This window comes from Scardinius erythrophthalmus (assembly GCF_964197995.2).
Source record: "Scardinius erythrophthalmus genome assembly, chromosome: 11".
NCBI classification, from domain to species: domain Eukaryota; kingdom Metazoa; phylum Chordata; class Actinopteri; order Cypriniformes; family Leuciscidae; genus Scardinius; species Scardinius erythrophthalmus.
Genome location: NC_138231.1, coordinates 36,928,082 through 36,955,400, shown reverse-complemented (window position 1 = coordinate 36,955,400; position 27,319 = coordinate 36,928,082). Strand labels below are relative to the sequence as shown.

Here is a 27,319-nt window from a genome sequence, read left to right as displayed (position 1 = left end):
TGCGAGAAGTTCCTTCCGTCCAATCACAGTGTGCGATTTTGCGCCTTGTGTCGCCTCGCCTTTAATCCGAAACACGCTGATTGGTTGCGTGGGTGCAAACTGTTTTGTTGATAAATAACTTTGATGGATTGATTATTGTAAGAGGATCCGACTTCGAACGCAACGCATCCTGCTAACAGTAGGCTATTGGTAAAATTGCGCTTAAACGGCAGAATGTAAACCGGGAAACAGGTTTGGTGACTACCGGAGGTGTTCAAACGTGTTCGGATACAAAAAGTTGTTGGATTTGGCAGCCTTATAGTTAGAGAGGCCTCTCGATACATTATGACATGGTATTTTAGCGTATCATCAAATGTGCGCACTTACGTCTAGGCGTTTACGACAGACTGCACTGTAGTATGTGTTTATGGCCATGCACGCACGCTGTTGACTTTGCCCAGGGCTTGAACTGTTTTTGTAAGGCGCTGTCATCCGAACTTGAAAAGTAAGGAAGGAAGGAGGACGTCAATGCCATATTGCAACAGTGTAAGTACGCTACAGTTCTAATATGCTTTCATACACGACACTTCGTTCAATAGGTCAAGAAACACCAAGGAGCAAACTGCACACATACTGAAACTTTGCAGTCTTACAAGGAAGTATGTAGGACAGTTTGTTGTGCAGCATTAATTATACATATATTTGGTTATAACAAATGTTTTCATCGTGGTTTCTGGGTTGGGTTGAAAAGTAGTTCTGCTTGTTCTCTCTCTCCTGTATACTCTCCATATCTCTCTCTCTCCCTTTCCCTCTTCACTTCCTGTAATTCTTGTTGTCTTGCATTGCACTTTTAATGCCCCTCCCGTGCCTGTCTGCTGTTGCCTTCTGCATTTGTGTTTGTCAGGTTTCCTGGTTTTAGACCACTATGTTCCTTCTCTATGCACAAGTCTTGCCAAATAGCCATGAATTAATGGTATGCATAAGGAAATATTTGCACATTTGGTGTCCTGTCAAACGTGAGTATGTTTTGACATGTTGGTTAGGCAATTGGTGATCTGAAGTTTGATTGACAAATCAAGTTTTTTGTAATATAATAAAGATAAAAAAAAAATCATTATGATATAAGGATTTGTTTCACCCTGACATTTAAAAAAATGAAATGAATTTTAATTTAAAATGAATTTTAATTTAAAAACCAAAAACATGCTTATTATTAGTGAGTCCCCAAGGGGACAGATAATGGAAAAAATATGAGATGGGAGGAAACATTTCAATGATTTTGCATTTGTTTGCAAAAAAGTTTGCGTTTCCCTGAGAAACTGGGAAACTGTTCTCTCCCAAAAAACGTTGCATTTGCTCACACTCACTTAGATCATAGAATAGGTGTGTGCAAGGTATTGTTTGTATGAATAGCATTTTAATGTATTTTTTTGTATAATGTAATGGATCTGGACAAAATTAAACGAGTGTCATGCCATTGACCTATTTGACCTTTTTTGTCCTTTTATTTTGTGTAGAATGCAGACAACATTATACTCCTATTGATCGACTGATTTCAAAACCGAACTTTTTGTCTTTCTCTCCTTTTTAGAACGTTTCCCTTGACTGAGGAATGACTGAGTTTTTAAAAATTTACACCACCTTTATACTGCAGTTTAGAAGCAAGTGGGGAGGTGAGGCTTCTAGACCCCACATAATCCTGCATGCACTCCGCTCTGTAAAACATTATTATTATTATTTAACTTCGGACTTGTTCAAACCTAATCAGGCTTATTTAAAACTGAAGTACTGAATGGCCTGGGTTTTTGCTTGTCTTCTAGTTTTACACAACTGCCATGAGTCTTTCTCCACACCAGAGAGGAACCATAAACAGTATTAGCAAGCAGAATGTTGAAGCCATTGGTGAAACAATGCAGCATTCAGGAGATCTCTTCTACAACGTGGGAGCCCCTTCCTTGGAGCAAACTCACAGCAGTCCAGAGGTTTTGGTGGATTCTAGCCCTGAAGTCCAGGGCGTTTTCAAATCTGATAAAGGATATCCGGTCCGAGGGCATTTTCAGCAATCGGGACCAGTGAAGTGGGTGCATCAGGACCCAGTGCAGACCTCGACTTGGTTTCAGGGCCTCCCGAACATGAATAAGTGGCCACAGAACTTTGTTCCTTCTCTTAGTGCTATAGATGACCCAAGGGCCTTTCACAAAAGTCATGAGATGGAGGCTGTGAAGTTGGAGAAGCTTTCGCCAGGTTCCTCGCAGTCCTACACAGACACATCTCACGTTCCTGGGCCGGATTGGGACCATCACACGATGGCAGCCATGCATCATGTTCAATTCCAGGCTCTCCAACAAGGTCACATACCTGCAGACCTCCAATATCAGCCTCAGGGCATGCATCACGAAATGACTGATTCCACTCTGCAACCCTTCCAATTGGCGTTTGGACCTACCAAGCAGCCGCAGGCAACTGGTTTCCAACAAGTCTTCCAAGTGAACAATGCATCTTTAAATATGAATTACAACGAGAAGCCGAAATCACAACAGCAACTCTTGCAGTTGCAACAGCAGCAGCTGCATCGTCAACACCAGATGCAACAGATGCAGCAAATGCGTCAGTTGCAGCAGCAGCAGCAGCAGCAGCAGCAACATAATCAAATTCAGCAGCAGCAACGGCTGCATCAAATGCAACAGCAGTACCTCCAGCAGAAGAAAAGGCAGGAACAGCTGCAACAGATGCAGCAGCAGCAGCAGCAACTGCAGCAGCATGGACAAGGTTTCCAACACCTAGAGTCTGTAGAAAAGCAGCGAGTCAAAAAAGAGATTGAGTCACCGGATCTTCCCAGCGCTCAGGTGAAAATCGAATCGAGTCAGACCCAGCTCACTGTTCCTCAACCACAACATCTTGTTCCTCAGGAATCAAATTACCAGGAATCTGGCCCTGCAGAGCCCACTCCAGACCTCCAAGAAACCCAAACCAAACGACAGGTCCTCCCTCGCCGCTCTCGGCGACTCTCTAAAGATGGCATCTCTCCTCAAGGCGACCAGCCCTCCAAGGACAAGGTTTCTTCTCAGAATGGAGGAGTTGGTGGAGTCCAAGAACCCACAGTGGGGGTCATCCAAAGCACTCAGAGACGACGGAGGGCTTCAAAGGAGATCAACCTTGAGACTCTTGCTCAAAAGGCTTCAGAGATGGAATTTCTGCCAGCCAAGGTGAGCCAATTTCATTTGGAAATCCATTTGAAGCCTAATTTTACATCAGTGGATAAGTAGATATACATTTTGAGGGACACTAGCATCACCAAACGAAATTGCAAATGTATTAATTGGTTTCAAAAAATGTTTCTTGAGCACACTGTGTTTAAACTTTTTTTGGAAATCTATTGGCCACTCAAACCATTCAAAAGTTTGGTGTTGGTAAGATTTTTTTAAAAAGAAGTTTCTTATGCTCAACAGGCTGCATTTATTTTTGAAAATATAATAATTTATTTGTGAAATTTTATTACAATTTCAAATAATTATTTCTATGATAATATATTTTAAAATGTAATTTATTCCTGTGATGGCAAAGCTGAATTTTCAGCATAATTTCTCCAGTCTTCAGATACGTTTTTTTTCCTCAAGAATCTCAAGAATCAAGAAACAACATTTATTTGAAATAGAAATATTTTGTAACGTTATAAATTATTTTCTGTCACGTTTGACCGATTTGATTGATCATTGCTGAATTAATAAATCTGTTTGTTTTTTTCTGTAAAAAATATCTTACTGACCACAAGCTTTTGAACAGTATTGTATGCCTTAAATATTTAAAATTATTATGGGATGTTTTGCTGATTTGATGGTCTACTAAGTTGTTTTTGTTGTTTAAACAAGCTTATGAATTGTCTTATTCAAAACCTTAAAAATGTCCACTGCTGACTCTAGCAAGATGCTAAAGCTGGGTGAAACGTGTCTTTATTACTAATCAAGCTATAAAGTAAATATTACAGTACCAACTTGGCTCAAAGTATGTTTGCTACCAAGCTTCCCCAGTCATATACACACAGTATTACGTGCAGTAAAGTTTATGGAGTTAGTGAGCATTGTAAAGCAGTCTGGTGAGCAGCTGCAAGTCTGCACACCTTCACATTCCACACTCTCTCAAAATCCTTTGTTGAATTTGGGAGTGGCCGATTCCCCAAGCACTATTTGCTAACATTTATCCAATCCAAACTTCACAAAACAACAAGCTTATGGTATGAATTTATTCTTTTAAATATAATGGACTGTCTTCACATACTTCTATGTAACAGGAAATAGACATCTCTTTTTGTTTGAGATGGTTATTTAATTTCTTTTATTAAAAACATGGACTGTAACTGTGTTTTTAAGATCGCATAAACCATCTAGTTATCTGTGACTCACTTAAACGCTGCAGGTTGCTTACACATAATTAACTTTATTTGTGCCTCTTCATCCCTTTTTAATCTTCTCTTAATAGTGTGAGGACATTACCCCTGGTAGACCCGCTGGTATGGCCCCCCTAGTCATCCCAGTCTCGGTCCCAGTTCGGAGAGGTCAAACCAAAGTGGAAGTGCAGGGCAGCTGGGCACAGACGGATAATCTTCGGAATCCCTCAGAGATTTCACATCAACAGAACCATCCTGATCGCAAACCCTCTGTTATTGTAGCACGCCTGCACTCATTAAAGAACTCCGCATCTGTGAGCTTCATCCAGGTACAGGTTAATAATGTCAAGTTAAGCCAAGTGGGCTTTATTTATATAGTGCTTTATACAGCACAGATTATTTCAAAGTATCTTTACAGTGATAAACAGGAAAGTAATGATCAATGATGCAAACAGAATTCAATTATGCTGGAAAGAATCACTAAAAATGACAATAGTATCACTATTCAGCTAAAGTCAGTTCAGTGTTGATTCAGTTTGGTTCAGCAACTGTGTAAAGTTAATAAATTATAAAATGAGTTCATAAAGCAGCTCTGTTGAAAACAGTGATGTCATCAACCAGCCCAGTTCAGTTCCCATCCAATAGTGTCAGTGCAGTCAAATCAATAATGTTGCTGAATATTAAGTGTCCCTGACTAAGCAAGCCAAAGGTGACAGTGGCAACAAACTCAAACTCTTATAACATCTCAATGCTTTTGCACAATAAAAGTGTACTTGAGCTTTTAAAATAGTTGTTAAATAGACAGTTGTTTACCCAAAAATGAAACTTGTCATCACCTGTGTTTTTCTTTCTTCTGCTGAACACAGAATAAGATATTCTGAAGGATCAAAAAGTTGAATGTTGTCATTGACTTTCATAGTATGGAGAAAAAAAAAATACTGTATGGCTACTGTCAACTATTTGGTTACCCACATTCTTCAAATGATCTTCTTCTGTGTTCAGCAGAAGAAAGAAAAACATACAGGTCTGAAACAACTTGAGGGTGAGTAAATGATGACAGAATTTTCATCTGTTTCTACCATTTCCGTTTCAATCAGGGTACAGGGCAAGAGGACAAATCCAGGCGCCGCCCACGTCCTGAGCCTCTGGTCATACCTCAGCCGTGCACTTTCATCGCCCCTTCTGTCTACTCCAGCATCACCCCTTACCAGAGCAACCTGCGCTCCCCAGTGCGCCTGCCAGAGCATGCCAGCATCATCCCGCCGTACACCCCTCCACCCATTCTTTCACCTGTGCGTGAAGGCTCTGGGCTGTACTCTGTTCTGTTCCTCTCTTCTATGTCAGCAGGCAGCCAGATCCTGCCTCCCCCATCTACACCCCGAAGCAACACACGAAGCTTGCTGCGCACAAGTGCGTTCCACCTTGCATTTTTGTTTTTTTATTAGTAAAAATGTGCAATAGTGTTCTAAGCATTAACATTTACTAATGCAGTAGTTATAGCAAACTACCAATGAACAATAGTTTCTTACAGCATTTTTTCATTTACGTTAATGTACATTTACAGTATACACACACTATTGTTCATTGATAGTTGTCATTAATTAATGTTAACGTACAACTTTTAATGGTATAAATATGTTAGAATATTTAGAAATAATAATAAATGAACTAATAATGAAAAATATTTTTATTAACGTGGTAACAATTGTGCTAACTAATGTTAACACCTTATTGTAAAGTGTCTCATTTTTATCGTCAGTATTTGATTGTTTATTCATACTTATTAATAGAGGAATTAGAAGTTAATTAGGTATGGTACCATTGGTATGGTACCATACCTAATTAAAGGTACCATTAATTAGGTATGATTAAGTATCAATAAACTGTACATTCTTACTGCATTTATTAATCCTCTTAATTAATGTTAATTTACATTGTTAGTTCATAATTCATTAACTAATGTTAATTGACGAAATGTTAAAAATCTATTAGTATGTAAAAATAAAACTTAACCTAGATGGATAAAAGCTGTAATTGTTTTGTTCATTAGTTAATGCATTGGGTTTCATGAACTAATAATGTTAACAAACGTTATTTAAAAAAAAAAAAATAGTGTTATTGTATTAGTTGTTAGTTCACATTAACTATTTTGCTAACTAATGTTAACTTATACATCCTTAATGTAAAGTCTCAACCCTTTTTCACTGTTTGTTTATTCATTTTTATTCTTACCTATTAATTCCAAGTGTAGATGAACTGTGTAGTTCATCATATTGACATGATTAATATTTTCTGACTTTATTTTCTGCATTTCAGGCAGTTCTGATATCAGTCCTCCTGCACTCCCACTGATTGGAGAAGCAACGCCTGTCAGCCTAGAACCGTGAGCATTTATTAAAAAAAGCTGTTCATCACAATCACTGTCCACTAATCTAATATACTTTCCCTATCTTGCATGTTTAGGCGCATAAACATCGGCTCTCATTATCAGGCAGAGATTCCAGAACTATGGGATCAGACCTTGGCCCTAAAGGACGAGCATAAAGCAACTTTGGTGTGGCTCCCTAATTCAGAGGCTGATTCTACGGCCTCCCAGGATACAAGATGTAACTTGTCTTTAGACTGCATTGAAATAGCCAATGTTCTCCAAATGCATATAACACAGACATATTCACATATTTCCATTCCAATCCTTATTATTTTTCAGTTGATGACCTTATGAACCTGGTCTGCTCCAGTGTCATGTGTGGAGGAGGAACCAACCCAGAGCTTGCAATGCACTGTCTGCACGAGTGCAAAGGCGATGTCATGGTGAGCACAGTTGTTTCTCTTCATTCTTCTTTGAAAATAGTTGTGCTGTTTAATAGTTTAGCAGAAAATGTGAAATGTAATGCGTGTTTGCTGAAGAAAAGTATTCATTTCTATAAAAAAATAGATTTTGCTGACCCCCAAACATTTGAACGTTTGAGTGTCTAAAAGTATCCAAATACTTATTGGAGTCACTGTATTTGATGCATAAATAAGTTTTCTGGAAAAACAACAAATGTTGTTTTGACTCTGTAGCAAGCTCTGGAAATGATGATGATGAAGAATCCCATCTTCTCCAGAAACCACCATCTGGCAAACTACCACTATGCAGGTAGAAACTCATTTACAGAAACATATAGGGCAAAAAAAAAAAAAATGAATTAACTAATTAATCACATTGTTCTGAAATGAATCGCACCTAACGTTAAAATCTTTTAATATATATTTTATATTGCAATGCATATTTTCACACTGAATCTAGGGATGGCCCGATACCGATACTGGCATCGGGGATCGGGCCGATACTGTCCTCATATACTCGTACTCGTACTCATAAAAATTCGCCGATACCACGCACCGATACCACGTACATTTTGCAAAACGAAACTGGCCGCCGCGAGTGCTTTGTGGAGGTGAACTGAGGCATAGGAAAGTATAATGTAGACGGTTTGGGCTCATTTCACAGGGTTCGTACAAGGTGCGTGTGTATAGTAACATAGCTGTGGTGCGCGAGCTGATAAGAGAAAAACGCGCAGTGGATTAAGTGCACAACGGCACAGACGCGCGAGCTGGTCGAGCACATCCCTTTAAACAGACATCAGTGGAAAGTTTGTTCAGTCGGATGTCAATGGCAAAGAAAAGAAAACGAGGCATGTAGCTTATTAACGTCAACTGACCAGAGAGAGAGAGAGAGAGAGAGAGAGCGAGCGCACTTCTGTTGAATGCTCTTGATTGCTGATCGTTCACTCAGCACATGTTATTTGGATGAAAACTAAATCGTTTAAGTAAAGTAAAACATGAAATGTTACCTGATTTAAGTATAACGAGTGGTTCCCTACATTATTACAGGACGTGTGCAGGTCAAGAAGTTCCATGAACGCAAACATCCAAAGCCCGCGCCCCGCAAACCAGCATCTCAGCGCGCGAATACTGAATTAAATTGTCTTGCGCTTGTACTGACGAATTCACACAAAATTAGGTAAAAAATAGGAGTATCCTATAGTAAACAAAGTCAGTTATATCTCAAATGAACGTAGCATATTCAAATGCGGTCCGTGCGTTTGGTCTTAAAGGGGCAGCAGTTTAATAAACCTGCTTCTGTGTTTTAATGTTAATCACACAAAGGACAAAGAAATTACTCACTGCTCTTGACTAAATAGGCTAACCTTTTCAACTTTACAAAAATATCTATCTATATATAATTTATACAGTAATGAAATGCTTTTTTTCACATTTGATTACTTTATTCAAATTTCTGTACCTGTTAGATCTACCCGAAAAACTCTACAAACACTGTTTATTTCATTTGTAGCCTTTCTTTGTTCTATTTTATTTATTTGTCCTATTTCTAATTCGATTGTTTGTTCTTATTTTGTCACTGACTGCTTACTTGTTTTAAATTCAAATTAATTAGGATGGTAGTTTTTGTTGTAGTATCAAGATTGGATTAAATAATTGATATTTCACTGGTTTTGACAAACATTTGAACATTTGAATTTGATGAACAAATTAAGCCAACTAATATGATGTATATTCTTTTGGTTTATCAACTAATACATTTAAAAATTACAAATGCAGTGTAAATTCAGGTATCGGTTACGGTATCGGTATCGGCGAGTACCAAAAATCAAAGTATCGGTATCGGACTCGTTCTGCAAAAAGTGGTATCGGGACATCCCTAACTGAATCTCAAAATGAATGCAGAAACAACATATAGATTTAGTAAATTTCTTAGATTTTTTTAAGTACTATTAATGAAGGCCAGCATCAGTGATACCACATATTGCTAAAGGTGTCTCTATTAATTCGATTTTTTTCTCAATTTCTCGGGATGAAATAATTAATAGCCATTCAACATTACAGTATAATTGAAAGCCATAATTTTAAAAATATTGCAACAACCTTTAATTTAAACGAACTTAAAACAAACTTCACTAGGGCTGTCTTGGTTTGTCTAAGAAATAATTGTGATTATGACGATTAATTAGTATCTTTAAGCTGCATTATATTTCTCAGCAACAAGGTAGAAGAATTGCTATCTCTGTTTGAAAAAGAGCTGTCAGTTTTTTTTCCCCTAAGTTTATTTTGCACATTCATATTCACAATAAGAAAAATTAGAAGTTAAAACATTTGGCATCAGTATTTTTAAGTGAGGATCAGTCCTTGTGATAAAATGTCAGTATTGCAATATTTACACATTTTTGCTCTTACACCATATACTGTAACGCTAGCCAAAGGATGCCAGGAAGGGATGCTACAGTACATTAACTGTTAAACACGTTAAACAGAAAATATTAATTGCAGAAATGAATGTGTTATTTTTGACAGCCCTAACATGCTTTCACTGTAAATGGATAGTTCAATTATTGCAATTGCAATCCAGCAGATTATCAGTAAAGTTTTATGGTGGATAGCAAGCAAGTAATGTTCCTTGCATATTGACAGGATCAGATTGCTGGACCGTGGATGAAAAACGATTCTTCAACAAGGGAATTTCTGCTTACAGGAAAGATTTCTTCTTAGTGCAAAAACTGGTATCCAGTCTTTTTTGGTTACTGTATTATTATTATTGGTCATATCTTGATTCATATAAAGTAAATAAATATGTTAAAAAGTACCTTTTTAAGGTGACATTGTGTTTTTGTTAATCTGTCTGTTTTGGCAGGTGAGGACTAAAACAGTGGCACAGTGTGTGGAGTTCTACTACACTTATAAGAAACAAGCAAAGGTTGGTCGTAATGGGACTTTTACATATGGACCTTCAGACCCAGAGGAAAGCCTCCCTGTGGTAAAGGACATTGTCATTGTCTTTGACTTTTTAGCACATGTACAGTGGGATCCGAAAGTGTGAGACCAGACTGAAAAACATTCATAATTTAAATATAAACAAAATTTGTACACTTATAAAATCTGTGCTAAAATAAATCTGTACAATTTGATGCATGCATGCTGGTAATATTTGCCTCTGTGAGACTTTTCATTTTTATATCATCAGTCTGTTTTTTCATCTCCAACATAGACGAATGTGAAAGAGGAAGAAAATGATTGTAAACAACAGGAGGGAACACAGGATAATGTGAATGAGCGTCTACAAGACGTGACCAAGACACTTCAGGACAATGAGAATGTGAGTATTTGGAGTGAAAGCATAATCCTCTTTGCATATACAGTGCTATGCATAAGTTTAGACACCCATGCTAAAGTTGACTAAAAAGAGGAATAAAAAATCATCTTTTGGAAACTGAACTTACTGCCTTAATAAAAAAAAAAAAGGAAAAATCCAACCTTTAAGGACACCAATTTTCTTTGTGAATGAATAATGTATCGTAAATAAATAAATGTTCTTCCTTAAAATACAGGGTGCATAAGTTTGGACACCCCTATGTTAAATTCCCATAGAGGCAGGCAGATTTTTATTTTTAAGTATTTTTTTTATTTATTTTTTAGGATACTATGCATCCTGATAAAGTTCCCTTGGCCTTTGGAATTAAAATAGCCCCACATCATCACATAGCCTTCACCATACCTAGAGATTGGCATGGGGTACTTTCCATAAGATCATCTCTCAATGCAAATCAAACCAGCTATTAGGCTAACTGAAATAAAACCATGCCAATCTCTAGGTATGGTGAAGGCTATGTGATGATGTGGGGCTATTTTAATTCCAAAGGCCAAGGGAACTTTATCAGGATGCATAGTATCCTAAAAAATTATTTTTTTAAAAATACTTAAAAATAAAAATCCTCCTGCCTCTATGGGAATTTAACATAGGGGTGTCCAAACTTAGGCACCCTGTATTTTAAGGAAGAACATTTATTTATTTACGATACATTATTCATTCACAAAGAAAATTGGTGTCCTTAAAGGTTGGATTTTTCCTAATTTTTTAAATTAAGGCATTAAGTTCAGTTTACAAAAGATGATTTTTTATTCCTCTTTTTAGTCAACTTTAGTATGGGTGTCTAAACTTATGCATAGCACTGTAAATATAGTAAATACACCATAAAGACTTTGTCATGTTTCTCTGGGTTGGAATATTAATTGTCTTGTTATAGCTAAATGAAAAGCTCATTCTATTTGCATGGTTGTCTTTACTGGCTCTTCCAGAAGAGGGCAGACGTGGCTCATGAGGACCAAAAGAATGGCTCTGCGGAAGAGTCTTCTGGCCTGATGCCAGCAACTCAACCTTCCTTCAAAACTCCTTCGCCTGCGCCTCCGAAGCCTCGCTCTGACAATACCGGGAAGAAAAGCAGGGCCTCAACTGTCAACAAAAGTCAGGGAGAGCCGGAGGGCATTTTCCCTTGCAAGAAGTGCAGTAGGTTAGTCAGTTTGTATATGCTGGTCTATGAATTTTTTACTCTGAAAGTTAAGCTAATTAAGCAAGTTTGTCTCTTCCAGAGCTTTCTTAAACCAGTTGCACCTATATGAGGGTTTACACTACTGTATTTTTACTCTTTCTCTGGTTGCACTTTATTTTACAGTATGTGCACTTAAGTGTACTTACAGTGTACTTAGTACCTTGTTATAACCAAGATATTCCAATTACTATAATAAGTACATAGTATGTACATGGGGAACTCTTGTACTGAACATCTTATCTAAGTAGATAAGAGTGAGAATTCTGCCCACTGAACTCTTTACTTCTGGTCTTCAGTTTCTCTGGGGATTTGATATTCAGACACTGAAATATTACTTTCAATATTTCAGTATTAATATTATTATCACAATAAATTGATCAAAATATTGCACAATTATATTTTAATATTAAGACTGCAAGACTATGTCCTGCAATGTTAGTAAGTACTCTTAAGCAGAGACATTATAATTATTATAATTTTATTAATAATATGTCATTGGTCTGAGGCCACATATAATAATTCAGCAATTTTATTCTCTAAAGCAGAGTGAAATGATTTCACTTATGTTTAAAAGTATCCTTAAAGATTTAGATTGTTACTCGCCCTCATGTCGTTCCAAACCATAAGATTTTTGTTCATCTTTTGAAATACAAATGAAGATATTTAAATGAAATCTGAGAGATTTCTGTCCCTCCATTGACAGCTACGCAACTACCACTTTGACGCTTCAAAAAGTTAATAAAGAGATTGTAAAACTAATCCATATGAATCCATTCAAATTTTCTCAAGAGACAAGATCGCTTTATATGATGAACAGATTAATTTTATGCTTTTATCAGCGGAGATAAACAGAAGCTCAACCATACTTGCTTTGACGCACGAGAATGAACCTCATTGGTTCTTGCACATCAAGCAAACATGCTTGAGCTTCTGTTTATCATAACAGATGTGTGAGTTGATGAACGTTTACATGTGAATTAAAGCCTAAATTCAAATTGTTCATCATATAAAGCGATCGTGTCTCTTCAGAATATTTCTCATATGGATTCGTTTTACGATCTCTTCATAACCTTTTTGAAGCTTTAGTTGCATAGGCTGTCAATGGAGGGACAGAATTTTTTTCAGAGAATCCATATGAGAAATTTTAAAATATCTTCATTTGTGTTTCGAAGATGAATGGAAGTCTTACGGGTATGGAACGACATGAGCAAATGATGACAGTATTTATATATTTTGGGGTGAACTATCCCTTAAAGGGCAGATGCTTTTTATACTCTTTTTTTCTCATTGTATGCTTATGCTTTTATAAATCCCTATATTCATAACATACACACAGCTAGTCAATGGTTTAAGGTGTGTGTGTATGTATAGATATATAGATAGATAGATAGATATACAGTACCAGTCAAAAGTTTGGAAACGTTACTATTTTTAATGTTTTTGAAAGAAGTCTCTTATGCTCATCCTGCAGTTAAAACAAAAAAAAAACAAAAAAAAAACAAACAGTAATATTATGAAATATTATTACAATTTAAAATAATGGTTATCTTTTTTTAATATACAGGGTGGGCCATTTATATGGATACACCGTAATAACATGGGAATGGTTGGTGATATTAAAGTCCTGTTTGTGGACTTCTAAATGGCCACCATGGTCACCACCCATCTTGAGGAGTTTGCCCCCTCACATATACTAATGTGCCACAAACAAGACTTTAATATCACCAACCATTCCCATGTTATTACGGTGTATCCATATAAATGGCCCACCCTGTAATTTAAAATGTAATTTATTTTTGTGATGCAAAGCTGAATTTTCATCAGCAAGTACTCCAGTCTTTGGTGTCTTATGATCCCTCAGAAATCATTCTAATATGATGATTTATGATCAATGTTGGAAACAGTTGTGCTGCTTAATATTTTTTTTATAACCTGAGATACTTTTATCAGGATTATTTGATGAATAAAAAGTTAAAAAGAACTGTATTTATTTAGAATAGAAATCTTTTGTAACAATATACACTAGCGTTCAAAAGTTTGGGAACAATAACTATTTTTTTTTTTAAAGAAATTAGTACTTTAATTCAACAAGGATGCGTTAAATTGATAAAAGGTGATGGTAACGATTTATATTGTTAGAAATGTTTTTATTTTGAATAAATGCTGTTTTTATGAATAAATGCTGTTAATGTTTTACTCATCAATGAATCCTGAAAAAAGTATTCCAAAAAAATATATTAAACAGCACAACTCTTTCCATCATTGATAATAACTGAGTATCAAATCATCATATTAGAATGATTTCTGAAGGATCATAAGACACCAAAGACTGGAGATGAAAATTCAGCTTTGCATCACAAAAATAAATTACATTTTAAAATATATTAAAAAAGAGAACCATTATTTTAAATTGTAATAATATTTCATAATATTACTGTTTTTTTTTTTGTTTTGTTTTTTTAACTGCAGGCTTGATGAGCATAAGATACTTCTTTCAAAAACATTAAAAATAGTAACGTTTCCAAACTTTTGACTGGGATAGATAGATAGATAGATAGATAGATAGATAGATAGATAGATAGATAGATAGATAGATAGATAGATAGATAGATAGATAGATAGATAGATAGATAGATAGATAGATGTGTGTGTGTGTGTGTGTGTATATATATATTTATATATATAGATGTGTGTGTGTGTGTGTGTGTGTGTGTGTGTGTGTGTGTGTGTGTGTATATATATATATATATATATGTGTGTGTGTGTGTGTGTATGTATATAATATATACACACACACACACACACACACACACACACATATATATATATATATATATATATATATATATATATATATATATATATATAAATATAATATAAAGCAAATATAAAGCAGTTTCTTATTTTAAGCAGTCCTTGTACCTATTTTGACGTCCTTGTGTGTGTGTGTATATATAGGGTGTTCTATAAAGTGAAGAGCAGGAGTGCTCACATGAAGAGTCACTCCGAGCAGGAGAAGAAGGCAGCAGCACTGCGCCTAAGAGAAGAGGAAGAGCGAGTGGCTAAGGCAAAGCAGGAGATGCTAGAGGCAGCAAAGAAGGAGGCGGAACAAGGAGGAAAGAAAGAAGAGAGTAGTGGAGCTGAGGACAGTTCAGCAGAGCCAGATGATGAGCTGGATGAGGACTGGCATTGAGGAACTAGATGACTCCTGTAGTCTTCTGTAGTACCAGTTGGTACCAAAAATGTGCATCTTGGTTAAGGGCAGTTGGGATGTTTGAAATGATTACAGTGGATGATATGCCTTTTGTCTTTTTATTTTTACCAAAATTTTATACGAACTTTCCTTTGGTATATATTTTAAAAAAATGCAGATGTGTGGCAATTTGGCATCATTCACGATGAATGAGCTTGATATGAAATCAAATGAATATGAGAGTTAAACTTTCCTAGAAAGTACCCGAACAAATTTTGAATGCATTCAGCGAGATTGTATTTTTTTATGTGTTTATGTAATATACATAATATGTAATCAAGATTGCAGACTAAAATCCCCTTCCTTCTACCTTCTATAATTTCAATTAAATATTTCTTGTGCATGAAATGTATATAATGCATAAAGAATCTTTTTGTATTATATTGTGTACAATATTGGTCCTGTTGTGTGTTTTTTCAGTCCTCTAAACTTAAAAGAATGTGTATATTTATGTTTTTGATGCATTTAAAGGGGAGTGGAATATTGGGATTAAGGGATTTTTTTAAAAAATAAATAAAACTCACATGTAAATGCAAATCACAACAAATACATATTTGGCATATTGATCACATTTTTCACACTTTGCTGACTATTGTGACCACGCTTGATATTTGCTATTTTTCATAAATATGTGCACAATAAAAACAAACTTTCAGTATAAAATTGAATTATTTGTCTTGATATAATAAATATAAAAGAAAAAAGTTCAATTATCATCATCACATTCGGTATTGAAAGAAGAAAATGTAGAAAACGACACTTTAATAGTCATTTAGGTGATTACACTGTTTAAATGCATTCAGCGTTTGGTTGCTATACACAAGTAGTTTGGTAAATCTCTTCAAATGAAGGTTAAAATAACTATCATTAGTATCAGAAGAGTATAAAAAGACACCTGGATTTTTCCACTGCTACCACCTGCAAATAAGAATGGCATTAATTGGTTACTAAATATTTCTGAAATTTCATAAAAACAAAATCGTTCAAAGTATTTGTTAGACTGACAGAAAAAGCCATTTTGAGAGTTCTGAGAGTCAAATCAAATGTGAAGCAAATGCTTACCAACATCAGAGTTATCCACTAGCATGCCTTTGGTGTCACTGAGACTTCCATTGTTTGCTTCTGGAACTACACCCAAAAGCTTACACATCAACGGATAGATGCTGACACTGTCAAAAGGCTCAGCCAAGAAATCATTCCTAAAGTCTGGTCCAAAGGCTCGAAAGATCATTTTCATATCCATTTCCTCATTACTGAATCCATGATCTCCTTTGTTGATATGCAAAAGGACCCTCTGCACAAACAGAAAACAGATTGTTAGAATTGAAAGCAGTATGATTCATTCAGGTAGGCTGTTTACATAAATTCACCCCACCTAAAACATATGTAGCTTAAAGGTGCTTCAAGTAGTATTTACTATTTACACTACTGTTTGTACGGAGGCAGATTTGTATTTATTTACTTTTTGAAAAGAAATTAATCTGATGAATTCAATTGATCAAAAGTGACATAGCCATTTATAATATTACAAAAGATTTCTATTTCAAATAAATGCTGTTCTTATGAACTTTCTATTTATCAAAGAACAACAAAAATATTCAGCAGCACAACCCTTTTCAACATTAATATTAATAATAGATTATTCTTGAGCGCCAAATCAGTATATTAGAGTGTTTTTGTAACAAATAAATGCAGCTTTGGTTGCATTAAGAAATTTCTTTTTAAAAAACATAAAAAATGTGTGCTGAATATATTTATTTTTATTTATATGTTACTGATAAAGGATAAAAAAATAGCTGAAAAATGTGGAGCTGAATTGTACTAAGTGAGCTTTCAAACAATGGACCCTTTTCACAGACTGTGATGACACGTTTCCACAGTTATCAACATCACAAATCTAGTAAAGTTTTTCAAATTTTCATTTTTAAAAATGTAATATTTAACGCGTTATATTACCATGTCAGTAAATGACAAAAAAAATGAATTAACGCTGCTGGTGTCAGGGTTATGCTCTGTTTTCTTGTGTTTTGTGTAAGTTTCCTTTGTTCCTGTTTTCCCGCCACTAGTTTGTTTCCATAGTTCCCATTGATTGTTTGATTATGTTCACCTGGTTTTCATTCAGTTTCCTTTGTTTGCCTTTGGTATTTATACACCCTGTGTCTGTTCTTATCATTTTATGGAGTTGTTCTACCTGTGTTCTGAAGTGTTCCTTTGAGTTAAGTTGAATTAAAGTGTATATGCTACGGAAAAATCTAGCTTTTATCTCCAGTGTTTCCAGCTACAAACACAACGGCTGAGGAAGTGATGGCAAATTTTACATCTTTCTCTCTCATGGCCAATGCATTCAGTCTCTCTATATTTTTCCCTCAGTTGTGGAAAGTCGTGGAAACTCTATAACAGATTTTTTTTCTTTTGAAACTGGAGCAAATGGAAATACAAAAATTAGATTTGCTGTCATCTCCCATTCACCGCAATCGAAGTTCTCTTACGAGAGGTTCTCTCGTATTGCGTAGTTGCTTACGCTACGGGAAAGCCTTTCTTTCTCGAGATACTGAAGCCAAAAATTATCCTTAATTTTTATAATCTTGTCAACGCAGTGCGGCAGCCTGCAGACCTAGGGCAAGCTAACTAGCGTGCCCATTGGCTGCCCTGCGGCAACTGCAGCAGCCTACCGCTGAGCCCTTGGCGTGACGTTACGACCAATGAGCGCGCTTGGCGCGCTTAATGCGTCACAGCCCGCGAAAAAGGGGTGTGGCTTAGCGTATATAAACAGGGCTCGGAGGCTGCTTCTCTGATTTCTGTCTTTTCAGCGAAGCTCTTCGCATCGCTGCTCTCTGAGGAAGCCGCCGTCGAAACAAGCGACCAGCACGCCGAGGATCTCAGCCTGAGGACGCCGGCCGCCTTCGCCGCCTTCAGCTTTCCCTGCCTGCTTCGCTATCCGGCGATCATATCCTTTACTGCTCTGTGTTGTATGTGTTTGTGTGTTCGCCCATCGACACACTTTTGCATCTAAAAGAGCGCGAGGCGTTGTTGCAAATGCCTCGCTCATCCTGTGGCTCGTGCAGAGCCCCGCTCAGCGATGGAGACCGCCACGTGGTTTGCGCTCTCTGCCTGGGCTTCGACCACGCAGCCCGCGCCCTCTCCTCGGGCGGCTGCGAACAGTGTGAGGACTTGCCGATGTCGACCCTGCGGGCTCGACACGCCATGTTTGACGATCCTCCACCTTCCCCGGCTGCCTCTTCGGGGCCGCGTAAGAAGAAACGCCGCTCTCAAAGGCCTCCCGAGCCGGTGGTTATAGCTGAGCGCTCGCCGGAGCCCCTCCCGCGAGCCTCGCTTTCTCCTTCTCCCCCGCCCTTCACCGACGCGCAGCGGCCGGCTACTGCCCGCACTGCCGTCGCCTCAGGGGATGAAGCAGATGACGCCGCTGACAGCTGCTCTCTGCTTGCTTCGGACAGCGAGGAGTGGTCGGGCTCTCACCGCTCCGCCTCCTCGACTCCTGAGTCTGGCAGGTCCCGCTCCAGTGTCGACGCGGAGCTTATCCGCCTCCTCACCAAAGCGGTCGACCGACTGGGATTGGACTGGTCCCCACCCAAGGAGCCCGCGCCTAACCGACTCGACGGGTGTTTTCTGCCTAGCCGCCGCCAAGCGCCAGCCTCTAGGTCAGCACCCTTCCTGCCTGAGCTCCACCAGGAGCTATCGAAGTCGTGGAACGCGCCCTTCTCCGCTAGACTCCGATCGTCTGTCTCCTCGGCTCTCTCCCAGGTGGACGGGGCCGCCGAGAAAGGCTATACCGGCATCCCTTCCGTTGAGGAAGCGGTGGCAACGCACCTTTGCCCGCCGTCTGCTAGATGGCGCTCAAAGTCTGCCCTGCCGTCTAAAGCCTGCAGGACCACATCAGCTCTCGCCGGCCGCGCATTCGCCGCCTCCGGCCAAGCTGCTTCTGCCCTGCACTCGATGGCTGTTCTTCAGATCCTGCAAGCCGACCTCCTCCGCGAATTGGACGAGAAGGGCTCAGATCATACAGCCTTAACAGATCTGCGCAGCGCGACGGACCTTTCGCTCCGTGCTACCAAGACCGCTGCACAAGCCATCGGCAGATCTATGGCCGCGCTCACCGTCATCGACAGACACTTATGGTTGACGCTGGCGGATATGAGTGAGTCAGAACGCGCTGTTTTCCTCAACGCCCCGCTCTCGCCCACCGGCCTCTTCGGCCCTGCGGTCAGCGGGATTGTGGACCGCTTCTCTGAAGTGCAGAAGGCGTCGCAGGCTATGAATCTCTTCCTGCCTCGCCGCTCGAGCCCAGCCGCAGGCCGCTCTCAAGCTCAGCCTCCTGCGCGCAGCTCCACACAGCGCTCGTCTCGGCCACCAACCACTTCGCAGCGATGCCAGGGCGGCCGCCCTAGGTCACGCTCGACCAGCCGTCACAGACCGCCGCCCCCCCGGGGTCCGCGTCCCAAGATAACGCTGAAGTCTGAGCCCGCGAAGTCCTCCTAGCACCCGCAGGGAGGAAGAGATGGCTGAGTCCCGCTGCGGCCGGACCGCCATCAAAACGCCCAGCTCTGTCAGTCCCCTCAGTGCAGGCTACTGCAGCAGCTTACACCGCAGCCAACGAGCCAGTAATACCACTCGCTCGCCTGCACACAAACGCCGTTTTTACGGCGGCCCAAATAAATCTCAGAAAGAGTGTAAATTCGGGCTTTCCGGCTCCGGCCGAAGGTGTTGTAAGTGTAGAAAATGTGCCCACTCCCACGTGCTCACTGCTTCACACAAACACGGTCCCCATGGTAACGCGTTCAGAGCGCTCTCTCATAAAGCGGTCACACGCCGCTCGAGTAATAAGTGTAGTAAATGTGCCCACAACTCTGTGCTCACATCTACCTGTATCTCGCTCTGCCACTCGGTTACCCCGGGCAACAGCGGCTCAAGCCGAGGGTGTTATAAGTGTAGAAAATGTGCCCACTCCCAGGTGCTCACTGCTTCACACAAACAGGGTCCCCATGGTAACGCGTACAGAGCGCTCTCTCATGAAGCGGTCGCAAGCCGCTCGAGTATTAAATGTAGGAAATGTGCCCACAACCTTGTGCTCACACCTACCCGCTGCTCGCTCTGCCAGCCAGTTACCTTGGGTCACGGACCCTCTAAAGCTCCCAAACACTGGCCGTGTCATAAGTGTAAACCCTGCGCCCGCTCACGAGCACGCGCACTCACTTGTAGACATTATAATCCCCACGCCACTCTCGCGCCTGGGATGTTTGACAGCAAATCACGCTCCATCCGATGGGACCGAGCTACTGAACGCTGTACAGTCGGCCAATACTGTTTACCAGCCCCCGTGTTCGAGCACCAGCGGCGCGCGCGCCGCGCCTTTCTCTCTGATACAGGCTCCCCATCCCCGATCTGAGCCCAGAGACCATTCGACCCCTAGCTATGCATGCGGAAGCATGGGAAGCGATTCAGGGCGCGTCAGAATGGGTGCTGAAAACTATAAAACACGGCTATTCGCTTCAATTCGCTCGTCGCCCTCCGTGCTATACAGCACAGACGGAGACGAGAGTGAGTTCAGAAGCTGCGCACTTGCTTCAAGCAGAAATAGCGAAGCTGCTGCGCAAAGGGGCTATAGAACAGGTTCATCCTTCTTTGAGCGAGTCGGGCTTTTACAGCCGCTACTTCCTCGTGCCCAAGAAGGACGGAGCGTTCAGACCTATTTTAGATCTGAGACATCTGAACAAAGCCCTCATGAGACGGCCGTTCAAAATGATCACAACCAGAAAAATCCTCGCGCAGATTCGCCCAGGAGACTGGTTTATCTCTCTCGATCTAAAAGACGCATACTTTCAGATCCAGATAACTCCCCGTCACAGGCCATTCTTGAGATTCGCCTTCGAGGGTCGAGTATATCAGTACACAGTCCTGCCGTTCGGCCTGTCTTTGGCACCCCGTACATTTACGAAATGCATGGACACGGCCCTCGCTCCCCTGAGGAAACAGGGAATGCGGATACTGAATTATCTGGACGATTGGCTTTTTCTAGCGCAGTCAGAGTCGGAACTTGTGTCTCACAGAACAGCGCTTCTCAGCCATCTGGAGGAGCTGGGTCTCTCGGTCAACTGGACCAAGAGCTCGCTATCACCCCGTCAGTCAATTTCCTTTCTTGGAATAGAACTGGACTCGGTGGCTATGACGGCCAGACTGTCGGAGCAGCGCGCGCGCCGCATCCGCCTCCTCGCCGCATCCCTCCAAATAGGCAGCCGGGTTCCGCTGAGGACATTCCAGCGTATCCTGGGGCATATGGCCTCAGCTGCAGCAGTGCTCCAGCTGGGTTTACTGCGCATGCGCCCGCTCCAACGCTGGCTGAAAATGCGCGTGCCCCACCGAGCCTGGGCGGCCGGCGGCTTGCGAGTCAGAGTGAATCAGGGATGCATTTCAGCCCTGCAGCCCTGGCTGGCAGCCGAATGGTATCACACAGGAGTGACTATGGGAGTGATTTCACACCGGAAAGTTGTCTCGACAGACGCTTCCAACCTAGGTTGGGGAGCGCTCTTCGAAGGCAGACCGGTCTATGGCCGCTGGTCAGACCAGGAGAATCTCCTACACATAAACTGTCTAGAGATGCTCGCGGTCGAGAAAGCGCTCAAACACTTCCTCCCATTCCTCCACGGTCACCATGTTCTAGTCCGCACGGACAATACATCGGTAGTGGCCTACGTGAATCACCAGGGCGGTGTCAGATCAAAGATGCTCTGCACCCTGGCGGAACGCCTCCTCGTGTGGGCTCAGCACTCTCTGCGCTCGCTGAGAGCCGCGCATGTGCCTGGCCACCTGAACGAGGGCCCCGACAGACTGTCCAGGGACAACGTTCCCCCTGGGGAGTGGTCTCTACACCCCCAAACAGTCCAGTCACTGTGGCGACGGTTCGGCAAAGCGAAAGTCGACCTTTTTGCGTCAAAAGACAACGCTCACTGCCCAGAGTTCTTCTCGAAGAACGAGGACGCGCTGGCCCAGATCTGGCCCAGCGGCCCGTTGTACGCTTTTCCCCCGGTCTCTCTGCTGCCTCAGGTCATCGAGAGAATCAGGGAAGCGCGCCACTCAGTGCTCCTCATAGCCCCATGCTGGGAGAACCAAGCTTGGTTCCCGGATCTAATACAGCTGGCAGACTCAGCCCCCTGGCCGATACCGGTGAGGAGAGACCTTCTCTCTCAAGCACGCGGATCGATATGGCATCCCCATCCAGAGCGCTGGTCTCTGCATGCGTGGAGCCTCAACGATTACACGCTAATCTGCCAGACGGGGTCATGAACACGATCATACAATCTAGAGCCCCCTCTACGAGGCGGCTCTACATGTCGAAATGGTCAGTGTTTAACACATGGTGCACTGCTAAGGGGCTCGATCCACAGACATGTGGGGTATCGCGAGTACTGTGTTTCCTTCAAGAGCTACTGGACGCGGGCAGGTCCCCCTCCACGCTCAAAGTCTATGTTGCGGCCATTTCAGCGCTCTCGGTTTCTGAGCAGGGCCGCGCATTAGGAAGGAACGAGCTCGTCATCCGCTTCCTTAGGGGAGCCAGGAGGATGAACCCCCCGCGACCCCCCTCGGTTCCTATGTGGGATCTCTCTCTGGTCTTGGAGGCCCTGAGAGCGCATCCCTTCGAACCCTTGGAAACTGTGGATATGAAATACCTCACGCTCAAAACCGTTTTTCTGATAGCTCTGTCGTCAGTCAAACGAGTGGGAGACCTTCACGCGTTATCTGTTAACGCCGCGTGCCTCGAGTTCGGACCTAATGACTCCAAAGTCATTCTCAGACCGAGGCATGGGTACGTTCCAAAAATTTTGGGCACTCCCTTCAGAGCACAGGTCATTTCCCTCTCAGCCCTGCCGACGCACGGCAGCGAGGCCGATAGTAATCTCCTCTGCCCGGTCAGGGCGTTGAGAAACTACATTTCACGGTCCGCCGCTTTCAGGCGCTCGGATCAGCTCTTTGTTTCGTTTGGTGGGCGCACCAAGGGTCTCGCCGCCTCGAAACACAGCCTGTCCAGATGGATAGTGGACGCTATTGCTGCTGCTTATGCGTCTAAAGACCTGCAGTGCCCATTGGGCGTTCGAGCTCATTCCACTAGAGGCATGGCCTCGTCGTGGGCATGGTCTAGCGGGATTCCCATTCATGACATTTGTGCAGCGGCAGGCTGGGCCTCCCCCTCCACATTTGTTAGGTTTTACAACCTGGATGTTCCCGACTTGCAGGCGAAAGTGTTATCAGTCTAAGTCTCGCGTATGCCAGCCCACTATCTGTGCGCGGGCTACGTTGTGTGATTTAGCTCTACTGGTTGAGCTGCACTATGCAGGGAATTGTCAGTTAGGACCGGCCGTGCCGCTCCTAACCCCCTAGTGTGTGCTTATGTACGGCGCTAGCCCTCTTCGGGCTGCCCGGCTCTCCGCTATCACGTTCCCCGGGCTCTCCCTGGGACTCATTCAGTGGATGCTGGGCGCGCACGGCGTTGACAAGGGCGTTCCCGTAGCGTAAGCAACTACGCAATACGAGAGAACCTCTCGTAAGAGAACGTTTCAGTTACTCACGTAACCTCTGTTCTCTCTAGAAGAGGGAACGAGTATTGCGTAGCCCGCCGTGCTCGCGCCACGAGCTCATTTCGCTTCATGCGACAGAAACCAGAGAAGCAGCCTCCGAGCCCTGTTTATATACGCTAAGCCACACCCCTTTTTCGCGGGCTGTGACGCATTAAGCGCGCCAAGCGTGCTCATTGGTCGTGACGTCACGCCAAGGGCTCAGCGGTAGGCTGCTGCAGTTGCCGCAGGGCAGCCAATGGGCACGCTAGTTAGCTTGCCCTAGGTCTGCAGGCTGCCGCACTGCGTTGACAAGATTATAAAAATTAAGGATAATTTTTGGCTTCAGTATCTCGAGAAAGAAAGGCTTTCCCGTAGCGTAAGCAACTACGCAATACTCGTTCCCTCTTCTAGAGAGAACAGAGGTTACGTGAGTAACCGAAACGTTTTCACAACTAGGACAAATTCTGCTTCTGAGAACCCCGGAAATGTGAAAAGGGTCCATTGGGTAAAATGATTTTTTAAATTTATTTCCAAAGCCACATACAGAGTTGATATTAAACCCCAGGTCTGCCAAAAGGACTATAGGTTGAATTCTCTCATGTTTGCGTATGTGAAAGTGTTCTGGAATCTCTTCTTTCTTATAGACCGTCAGATTGGGATGTGCGTTCTTCAGGGCATTATAAACTTCCTGTTCTTTGCCCTCTTTAGGCGTGATCATCCCAAACCCACCATAGTCAAGCAGGTCAAAGCGGGATAGGTTGACTAAACTCATGTAATTGTTAAGTTTTATCTCATTAACTTCAGTGGCCTTTTTAATAGTGGTCATGCCATGGTCTGAGGTCAGGATGACGTTAAGATGATCAGTCAAACCGTTCTTGTGAATTGCCTCCCTGAGGTAGCCAATAGTGCGGTCGATCTGTTCAATGATCTTTTTTCTCTCTGGAGTTTCGGGGCCTTCAGCATGACCCACATTGTCTGGTTCTCCATAGTAGAGAGTAACAAAGTCAAAGTCCTCTTTGGTGAACCATCCCATCACAGTGTCTATGTTCTGCCGCCAGTCTGTCTCATTGTCATCAGGTTGACCATGATCTTCCACCAGGGAACGATCCACAGCTTGCCCACTGTAAGTTGCTCCTCCACCAGGATAGAAAAAAGATGCTGTTTTCAGACCCTTTGAAATATATAGGAGAAGTTACTGGGGAAGACCAGTATGGTCAATTCATTTACAAAGGATGGATGATTTTTTTTATAGGACATATTTAAACTACTGGTCAAAAGTTTGGAATATTTTTTTATTTTATTTTAAATAATGGTTTTGAAAGGCCCAGTTTCACAACAGGGCTTAAACCAGGATTAGACCTTAGTTCAATTAGGGCATTTAAGTGGCTTTTTATAAATGTGCCTTAGAAAAAAAAAACATTACTGGTGTGCATCTTGAGACAAAACAATGGCACTGCTATATTTTAAGATATGTCTGTGCAAGTTGCTTTCATTTAAAACATCTCAAACATGCACTTTAGTCTGGGACTAGCTTAAGCTTTGTCTGTGAAACCGGGGGATGGTCACCGAGGCTACATTTATTTGATCAAAAATGCAGTAAAAAAGTAATATTGTGAGATAGTATTACAACTTAAATTAACTGTATTCTATTTGAATATATTTTAAAATGTAATTCAGCTTTGCGATCACAGGAATAAATTACTTTTAAAATATATTAAATTGAAGACAGTTCTTTTAAATTAAAATAATATTTCACAATACTAATGTTTTAACTGTATTTTTTATTTAATAAATGCAGCCCTTGTGAGCTTAAGAGAAGTATTTCAAAAGCAATTAAAATATCTTAATAATGCTAAACCTTTGACTTGTGTTTATATATATATATATAATATTATTTTGTATTTTGTCCTTACAATCTGCTCACAAAAAGCTTTTCAGAGGAGCAAGTTCACCTGATTCTGGGCTGTTATCCACAGGGGCAAAGCACCATTATCCCACCATTCAGATTTTTTAAGTGTTGCCTTATGGGTAAGTCTCAACCCAGTTGTAACATTGAACATCAGGTTATGGACCACACCATGATCCTCAATCCATCTCCCTAAATTAAAAATTAAGAGACAATCATATTGTTATACCATGCTTTAAAGATATAGTCAGTATTAATCGTCACTATACATAATGTTGAAAATTGTATTCAGTCATATCAACCAATCGGTCTGTGTGGTCAAATAGTGGATTCAAATGAACTAAGATTACTTGTGATCACAGTGTTCATGTAGACCCACATTTCTTTTCTTTTCTTTTTTTAACACAATACTCACAATGTCAAGAACTGTAAATCGGCCATTGACAAGGTTTATGAACTTGGAACACTGCTTATGTGAATAACCTTGAAGTTGGAGCTCATGCTAACTTTGCACAGTGCCATTTAATGAGGTTGAGGTTATTGGCCAATTAAGTGTGCTCAGCAGCTCTCAGTACACAGCTTAAGACTTTGAACATCATGATAATGCAGACTGGACAAGGATATGAACACTAACACAGTAAGCTATGGTGGCACACAACACATCTAAGTGTGAATCAAAAGCATGAATATTTGCACTTATTTCTGCAAAATTATATTAAATATTCAATATTCAATTTCATTAATATATATATATATATATATATATATATATATATATATATATATATATATATATATATATATATATATATATATATATATATATATATATATATATACTCAAAATGAAACTAACTTCTCTGACTCAAAATGAAACTAACTTCTCTGACCAATCAAATATATATATATATATATTTAATTGGTCAGAGAAGTTAGTTTCATTTTGAGTCACTAAAATAGCCAATATTTATACTAAATATTTAGTTATTAATCTCAAGTGACTCAAAATGAAACTAATTTCTCTGACCAATCAAATCATATGCAAGGTGTTTAAACAACCGCTGATTTAAGTATGCATGTATTCTACACAAAAATTAATTAGATATAAGCAGAATGTTGAGCCTTACCAGTAATAGTTGTAAAGTGTGATGGAGATGTCATGGTGATCGCTGGGGGATTGATGTACTTTGCCTTCACTCCCTCTTTAACAAGCTTGTCCAGATTTGGTGTGTCCACATCTTGGTCGTAATCCCACCTGAAACCATCAAAAGAGATCAGCAACAACTTATTATGCGTCTTCCTTTCAGACAGGGGTTTACTGCTCACACAGAGAGACAAAGCCAACACCAGCAGAAGTTCTGACTTCATCTTGAGAGACTGTTAAGCAGAATGAAAATCAGCAAAAGCTGATCTTGGTGTTATTACCAGGCATTATCAGGGGACTGATAAGACAATCTATAGCTTATTTTCTGTAGTTCTTAGTCAGGTTGTTGTTACTGAAATTATACTCTTCTATCATACTTTCACTGAGTGAACAAATGATAGATCTTAAATTTGAAATGTATTATAGCCTACTGTAAAGTAGAAAAGGTCTTGTTTTCTTATTATTTCAATTATTATTACCCTTTTCACAGCTTGCATTTTAACCTTAAGAGATAAGGTTGGATCCATAGGTTGAAACTCATAAATTCAGGATGAAGCTCATAAACTGTTAAGGATGATTAGAGATCTATATTGTTGATCATCAGTTCATATCATCTTTATATAAACAAAATAACTACAGAATGATAATAAGTGTCAACATAAATCTACGTTTGTTCCATTATAATGATAATGCACATAAGG

At 40.8% G+C, this 27,319-nt stretch overlaps 2 protein-coding genes across 6 annotated transcripts; one reads left to right on the top strand and one right to left on the bottom strand.

Moving 5' to 3' along the window:
- The first annotated feature begins 25 nt into the window (after window positions 1–25).
- On the top strand, window positions 26–15,664 carry mideasa (mitotic deacetylase associated SANT domain protein a). 4 transcript variants are annotated; one of them, XM_081377845.1, is made up of 14 exons: window positions 26–525; window positions 1,571–1,652; window positions 1,800–3,185; window positions 4,456–4,692; window positions 5,461–5,773; window positions 6,680–6,746; window positions 6,827–6,969; window positions 7,071–7,174; window positions 7,427–7,502; window positions 9,836–9,924; window positions 10,056–10,118; window positions 10,410–10,517; window positions 11,498–11,709; window positions 14,707–15,664. In XM_081377845.1, exons 3-14 carry the CDS (start codon window positions 1,815–1,817, stop codon window positions 14,939–14,941), a joined length of 3,018 nt encoding a protein of 1,005 aa, XP_081233971.1. In that variant the 5' UTR covers window positions 26–525; window positions 1,571–1,652; window positions 1,800–1,814; the 3' UTR covers window positions 14,942–15,664. The 4 variants fall into 4 exon arrangements, with proteins under 4 accessions (XP_081233971.1, XP_081233970.1, XP_081233968.1 ...); XM_081377844.1 differs by having other exon boundaries at window positions 10,056–10,178; XM_081377842.1 differs by lacking the exon at window positions 1,571–1,652 and having other exon boundaries at window positions 126–525; window positions 10,056–10,178.
- An 83-nt stretch (window positions 15,665–15,747) lies between these two features.
- Window positions 15,748–27,315, bottom strand: LOC308698937 (ectonucleotide pyrophosphatase/phosphodiesterase family member 7; the record flags this gene model as incomplete). Of its 2 annotated transcripts, XM_081379433.1 has the most annotated exons (6): window positions 15,748–15,919; window positions 16,064–16,295; window positions 24,113–24,739; window positions 25,521–25,666; window positions 26,602–26,729; window positions 27,098–27,315. In XM_081379433.1, the coding sequence occupies 5 exons, from the start codon at window positions 26,633–26,635 to the stop codon at window positions 15,843–15,845; spliced, it is 1,116 nt and encodes a 371-aa protein (XP_081235559.1). In that variant the 3' UTR covers window positions 15,748–15,842. The 2 variants fall into 2 exon arrangements, with proteins under 2 accessions (XP_081235559.1, XP_081235558.1); XM_081379432.1 differs by lacking the exon at window positions 27,098–27,315 and having other exon boundaries at window positions 26,602–26,842.
- Between the last annotated feature and the right edge of the window lie 4 nt (window positions 27,316–27,319).

Excerpts from the sequence above, each read along its gene's own strand:
- mideasa (XM_081377842.1), top strand. Across the intron at positions 10,179-10,409 it reads CAGAGGAAAGCCTCCCTGTG|ACGAATGTGAAAGAGGAAGA; the intron begins GTAAAGGACATT and ends TCTCCAACATAG. Across the intron at positions 11,710-14,706 it reads CCTTGCAAGAAGTGCAGTAG|GGTGTTCTATAAAGTGAAGA; the intron begins GTTAGTCAGTTT and ends GTGTATATATAG.